The sequence below is a fragment of the Mustela nigripes genome, chromosome 12 (assembly GCF_022355385.1).
Source record: "Mustela nigripes isolate SB6536 chromosome 12, MUSNIG.SB6536, whole genome shotgun sequence".
Lineage (NCBI taxonomy): Eukaryota > Metazoa > Chordata > Mammalia > Carnivora > Mustelidae > Mustela > Mustela nigripes.
In genome coordinates, this window is record NC_081568.1 from 47,805,391 (window position 1) to 47,812,022 (window position 6,632).

At 53.5% G+C, this 6,632-nt stretch overlaps 1 protein-coding gene across 1 annotated transcript in view; it reads left to right on the forward strand.

Annotated features, from left to right (window-relative positions):
• Nucleotides 1–211: 211 nt before the first annotated feature.
• NIPAL4 (NIPA like domain containing 4) overlaps nucleotides 212–6,632 on the forward strand; it is a 13,294-nt gene continuing 6,873 nt past the window's right edge. The window contains exons 1-2 of the mRNA XM_059417251.1: nucleotides 212–329; nucleotides 3,774–4,013. Of these exons, the coding sequence (XP_059273234.1) occupies nucleotides 293–329; nucleotides 3,774–4,013 (277 nt within the window). The 5' untranslated portion in view covers nucleotides 212–292. The remainder of the gene's footprint in view (nucleotides 330–3,773; nucleotides 4,014–6,632) is intronic.

Genomic DNA, 6,632 nt, shown 5'->3' on the forward strand with positions numbered 1-6,632 from the left:
CCCTCCCGGGATGCCTGGCAGCCTCCGCACCCCGGGAGGGCGCGTGCCCTTGTGCTGGCAGCCCAGGCGCTGGGCCCCCGACCCAGGGAGTTGCTCGAGACGTCGGGGTGACTCCTCCCCAGGGACCGTCCTCCTCCGGGCCGCGTCATTCTCTCCACCCCTGGGCCCGACCCCAGCAGCTTCTCGCACGCCGGCCAAGCCGGGACGAGTCTCGGCCACCTGCTCCGGAGCCGGGGAGCCCGGGGCGCCAGCCGCCCGCGCGTCCGTCGGTCGGTCCGTGCGCCCGGGGCCCATGGAGCTGCCGGCCAGCAACGCCAGCTGCCAGAACGGTGCGTGCGGTCCCCAGGGGACCCGGGAGCGCCGCGCGCTTCGCGCCTTCCCGTCCCCGCTGCTCCTTTCCCTCGCGTGCTCTCCTGCGGCGGCCCAAACCGCAGGGTTTGGGGAGGTTTGGGGAGGGCTGGGTCAGCATGACCTATGGTCGGGCCGGTCTTGGGCGGGGGAGAGGAGCAGGGTTCTGGCTGACTTCCCCACCTTCGGAGCTGGGGAGCTGAGAGGGGGAATGGGAGGAAAAGGGACTCGTGGGGCGGGAGGAGGCGGAGGCAGGCATAATTGATTGGAGCTGCTCAGCCAGAGGTGGGGGGTTTCACGGTGGTTTCTTATGTATAGTTGCTTCAGATTCTCTTACCTGCCAGGGTCTGGTTGTCTCCCTGGGGCCCACCAAAGACCAGGGAGAGGGGCGCAGACACTCACCACCGCCAAACCCAAATGCACCTTGTAGGAAACTGAGGGAAAGAAAACCAGGAAGGGCTAAGGAAAGACCCTGAGCTGTGCCTTGAGCTCTTACCAGGAATGCGGTGGTGCACTAGGCCCTTTACCCACATTATCTTATTTAGTCCTTCACTCTAGAGGGCAAGTATTTATTATTACCTTGCTGTCTTCTTTCTGGAGAGAAAGAAACAGAGGCCCTGAAAAGGCTGATAATTTGCCCAAGGGTCCTGCAGTTGGGGGAGTGGAATGTAAAATTAGAGCTCTTGGATTCTCAAACATGCACTCATGTTGCTATACTCCTTTCTTGATGTGTCTCCGTGTTCCTACCTCCCCTTGCTCTGGCAGCCTGTCAGAGAGCGCTGTTTCTCTAACTTCTCTTGCCCAGCAAAGTGTTCAAAGCCATTTCTGTGGGTGTTGGCTGGCTTTGGTTTCCTGACCAACAATGCAGTCCACTTTCGGCCTCACCTTCCCCTGGGGAAGAATATGTTCCCAAGTCCTAGCATATTCTGGAAGAGGAATAGGAATCACCAGGCCCAACAGCCATTTGGCTAATGAGCATCCTCCCCAGAGCTGGATTTCCTTTGGCCATCAGACCTTTCTTTTTCTTTCTGCCCTTATGGGAAAACTTAATTCAGTGGAGGCTGCCGAGGCCTTGGGTGCTTCAGGCTTCCCCAAAACAGGCAAGTTCACCGTTTGGCTCCACCTCCTGGAGATGCACCTTCAGGAAGGCAGGTGAAGGGCGTGGGAATGGGATTGGCCTTCTTCTAGGGAGTCACCTTCCTTGGCCCATATCCTGGCTCTGGCTCATTTCCTGCATTCAGGGAACTCCCCAGACTCGACCGTCTGAGCTGAGGAACAGGAGTGAGAGGTCAGACCAAATCTGAGTAGGGATGGAGATGGCTTCTTGTCATACCTTCTCTTGATTGTGACACAGGTGTTAGGAAGAGAGATCACTCATTGCAAAAGACACATGGATGTCCCCATTGGCTTCCAGGCCCAGCTCTGCCACTAGGTTTTTGTGAGACTCAAGCAAGTCCTTCCCTTCCTCTGGGCCTCAGTTTTCCTGGCTGCAAGTAAGAGGGTTAGCCAGCCTGTCTCCTGGGCTGTCCAGCACCATTGTTCTCTGCTTCTGTGCCGTGGGAGAAAGGTCAACATTGCTCTTTCTTTATTCGACCAAGATGCCACTCTATGATCCAGATACCGCCAATGCCAGGGCTGCATGACCTTGGACTTTGAGGCCCATTCAGTGCCGGCCTGTAGTTCTCATTGCTCTGAGGAGAAGTGCCTGGCCCAGGCTTCCGTCCTTGGAGCAGGAGCCTGAATTTTGGTGCCCCACAGTTTGAAAAAGACCTTCTACTGCTGGCAGTCACAAATTCAGATGCCTACAGGGGCTGAGCACATAACCCAAATGATTGAAGGGCAGCAGATACAGACCCCGGGGAATTGCATACAACGTGTCCTAAGGGGGCAGCCACTCTCAGCGGCAGTCAGTGGTGGGCTCTGGGAAGGTGCGCTCCATAAGGTAAACAGAGGCAGATCAAAAGCTGGACTTTCATGGGAAATCTGATTTTTTTTTTCTTAAAGATTTTATTTATTTGACAGATAGACCACAAGTAGGCAAAGAGGCAGGCAGAGAGAGGAAGGGAAGCAGGCTCCCTGCCGAGCAGAGAGCCTGATGTGGGGCTCAATCTCAGGACCTTAGGACCATGACCTGAGCCGAAGGCAGAGGCTTTAACCCACTGAGCCAGCAAGGCGCCCCGGGAAATCTGATTTAAAATGTAGGTAATGAATTCATAGTTTAAAACAACCCTCAAGAGACGAAGCGAAGACCCAGCCTGCCCTTGCTGCCTGCCCTGTGGGGCACCGGTAGCAGTTAAGAGCATGGCTTTGACATCACACGGAGAACAGTTTGGCTTCACTATGTGCTGCCAGTGTCGTCTTACTCAGCTTACCAAACTTATCAGGGCCCCAATTTCTTTGGCTAAAACCCTGGACATGATCCCTGTGCCATTTCCACGATAGGAATGCTCACGGAACACCCCAGAGCAGAGGAGCATGTGGTCGTGGCGCTGGGGAATTACTGGCTGTGATTTAGGTGGTTTTTCTGAACTTGGGCAACTTAGCTCCCCTGACAGAGGGTGTGCCCCTCAGGCCCAAGGTTGTCCTATTGTCCTTAGTGTTTCTGCCAGAAGGCAAGCAAGGGTTGGTGGGTTCTGGGACATGAGGGCTGATTCAGGCTTTCAGGATCTCTAGGACTTGGAAGGTGAACTAAAGGGATGCTTCATGGGGCGACAGGGACAGTAATCCGTCTGAGGCTGGAAGGAGGCCCCCGCCACTGGCCACGAGCCCCAGAGGTCTTAGAATAAGGCCCAGGAATGGTCTGTTGTAGCCAACAGGCTGCTTATATTTAGTTATCTGCAGGCCCTGAAGGGGCTGTGGGAGTTCTAGCCTCAATCCCTCATGTTAACTATCAGGAGTCCCAGTTGTGGCTGGAGGTACAGATATGGCAGTGAAGAGGCCGCTTGGAGGGGACACTCCCTGTGTGATCCTGAGCTGTCCGAGGTCCAGAAGCTGGGAGGGATGCCTCGGGAGGGTGGGGGTTTGGAGTCAGTGATGTCTGAGGGCTTGGAGGACCCTGCTTGGTGTGTGGGGCATCAGAACACCTTCGTGGTCACGTGCTAGAGTTCTGGAGTCAGGCAGTCTGTGTTCTTAGGCAAGGTGCCTGACATCTCACGGCCTCTATTTTCCCATCTATGAAATGGGAACTCAAGGCAGCACTGATCTGACAGATGGTCATAAAAATTGGATGAGTTCCGCAAATAAAACCCCTAGCCGGGAGTGGGCACTCAGAGGATGCTATCTATTGTTGTTGGATCGAAGCCCCTTGTGTGGATGGAGGCCCACTGCGGCTGAACTATGGGCTATGAAACAGTGGCCAGTTCCAGGATTTTGAAAGCACACCGATGTCCCCGGTGTGACTCTCTTATCGTGCTCTTCCCATCCAGGTTCCCTGATCAGCCTGTACTGCTCCTCCCACCAAGTCCTGTGCCAGATCGTCGGCGACCTCAGCCCCCAGGTGCCCAGCAATGTCACCTCTCACAGTTGGAAGGAGAGGTTCAGGCAGAACTATGGCTTCTACGTTGGTCTGGGCCTGGCCTTCTTGTCCAGCTTCCTCATCGGCAGCAGTGTCATCCTCAAGAAGAAAGGCCTTCAGCGACTGGTGGCCTCCGGGGCCACACGGGCCGGTAGGGTCCCGGCAGGGAGGACGGGCGTGGGGTGCTAGGCAGCGGAGCCCCCAGCCAGCCCTGTGAACCTCCCTTCACGGGGGTCCCCTGCGGCAGTTGGCGAGCTTAGCCACCATGGTCGCAAAGGGTTCATTGTTAACCCCGCTGGGAATGCAGTCCACCCTCAGGAGACCTCCCTTTAAAAATCCAACATTTCTGGAGAACTTCAAGATATGTTAACTGGGGTACAGATAAGGAAAAGTTTCAGGGCCAGGAATCCGAAACCCCAGATCGAGTCCAGTTTTATTTCTTACCAGCTCTGTCATCCTGGGCAACCACGATTTCCCTGCCAAATGGGAATACAGATACCTCTGCCCAGAGCAGTGGTATCTCCAGTGGTATCACCGGTATCTCCATTTACCCCGTGGCCTCTCAGATGGAGCCCCTCACAGGCCACAAAAGAATGACTGAGGCTCTGTCCACAAGGGAGTTGTTTGCTTGCAAATAAGGTGTATATCTATGAACCCATTCTGGAGAAAAGGAATCACGTGTAAAATAATTTGTTCATTTAATTATCATTCACTGCATACCTGCTGTGCCAGGTCCCACGCTGGACATGGGGACCCGGGACCCATGGGGCATTGAGCCGAGTGGGGGACCCAGGCAACTGTTCCCCAGTGTGTGACATGCTCTTTATCATGGGGAAAATCCAGGACACTTAGGGGGGTATTTTGGAGGGGCATGAAAAGCCCAGGCCGGGAGGGCTAGGGGAGGTTTTCTCTAAGGTGATCTGGAAGCTGGGACCTGAATGACGAGATGGCTAAGGGCGGGGGAAAAGAGGAGGTCGTGGTAGAAAGAATAGGATGTGCAAAGGCTCCAAGGTGAGAGAACATGAATGACATTAGAAGCTGAAAGTAGCTCAGGAGGGCTGAGGGGGTGGTGGGATGGGGGGTAAGAGATGGGGGAAGGGCCAGATGGCAAAGAGTCTTATAAACGGGGTCCCAGAGTTTGGGCGCACTTGTAAGTGACAAAGGTTTTAGGCAGGGGACAGACATAGTTCCATTTACTTTTTGAGGGAATTCCTGGTTGCTGCGTGGATAATGGATTAGGGCACAAGCACAGCACCCAGGAGACCAGGTAGGGGAGAGAGAGAGCACAGCTCGGACTGGGGGGAATTGCGGTGGGAACAGAGACCATGGTGGAGTCCAGGGATAGCTTTGAAAGGTAGAACTTACTGGGTTTGGTGTTGACTGGCTCCAAGGGGAGGGTAAAACAGAGTCGAGACTGACTCAGCTTTCTGACTTGAGCGACTGGGGAGACCAGGGCGCTGTTTTCTGAGATGGAGAGTGCAGGATGAGCAGGTTTATGGCATCAGGATGGTTCAGGTTTGGACATGTTCAGTGTCATGTTCTGTGAGACACTGTGTTTTGGAAGCAGACTCCTGAGGTTCCAATTCTAGCTCCAGTTCTAGCCCCAAACACAATTTTGGGTGTCATAGTGTCTCCATTTGAGTGGGGAAAAATGCCAGAAAATAAATACATTAACTCAATTTATAGTACCATGAAGGACCAGAGCTGGTGTGATAAAGAGAATCCCGAGGGAGACATCCCAGAGATAAGGGGTCACGGAGGGCATCTTAGGGGAAGCAACGTTCAAGCAAAGCCCTGAAGAGTGAGGGTAGCTAGAAGCCAATGTCATTAAGAAGACTATTCCTGACACAGAAAAGCAAAGGTCTTAAGGCCAAAAAGAGTTCCTCATTTTAGAGGAACTAGAAGAAAGCCCGAGTGGCTAGATAGTAGTAAGAAGAGTGGAGGGAGGTACCTTTGGAGATGTGAACAGGTTCAAAACTATGAACTGGCTTGTTTAGGATTTTGTCTTGTATTTGGAAGCCATTGGCCTGTTAAAAGCTGAGGAGTGACAGTATGATTTACATCCTTAAAAGACCATCGGCTGCTCTGAGTGAATGGGTTATAAAGGGATGATGGCAGTGACACCAGAGGAACCTCGGGAGGCTGTGGCCTCACCCCAGGCCAGAGCGGGTAGCGCCTTGGAGTCAGGTGGTGGCAGTGGAGTGGACACATGTGAGATGCTCTTTGGAGAGGGAAACAGCAGGTTGGATGGAACCCAGAAGGTGGAGGAGGGGGAGAGTCGAGGGCGATTCCCTGGTTTCTGGCTTAAGCAGCTAGGTACATGGAGGTACCACTTACTGAGTTTCCTGTGGTGGGTGGGTGTGCGGGGTGCCCTTAAAATCAAGAGTTCTGTTTAGGACAGAGTTTGGGATGCCTGTGGGAGATCCAAGAGACGTCAAGTAAGCAACTGGACATTCATCTAGGCTCAGGAGAAAGGCTCAGTACCCATAAATGAAATAAAGCCAGCATAAAGATGGTATGTGCAACTTTGGGAATAGATAAAATCATTTGGGGGGGGGGCCCAGAGGCATGCCCAGAGAACTAAGCAAGGGAAACATAGACTCAAGACTGGAGAGTTAAGGTAGAAATGAGAAAGAGCCAGCATAAAGATGGTATGTGCAACTTTGGGAATAGATAAAATCACTCGTGGGGGGGCCCAGAGGCATGCCCAGAGAACTAAGCAAGGGAAACATAGACTCAAGACTGGAGAGTTAAGGTAGAAATGAGAAAG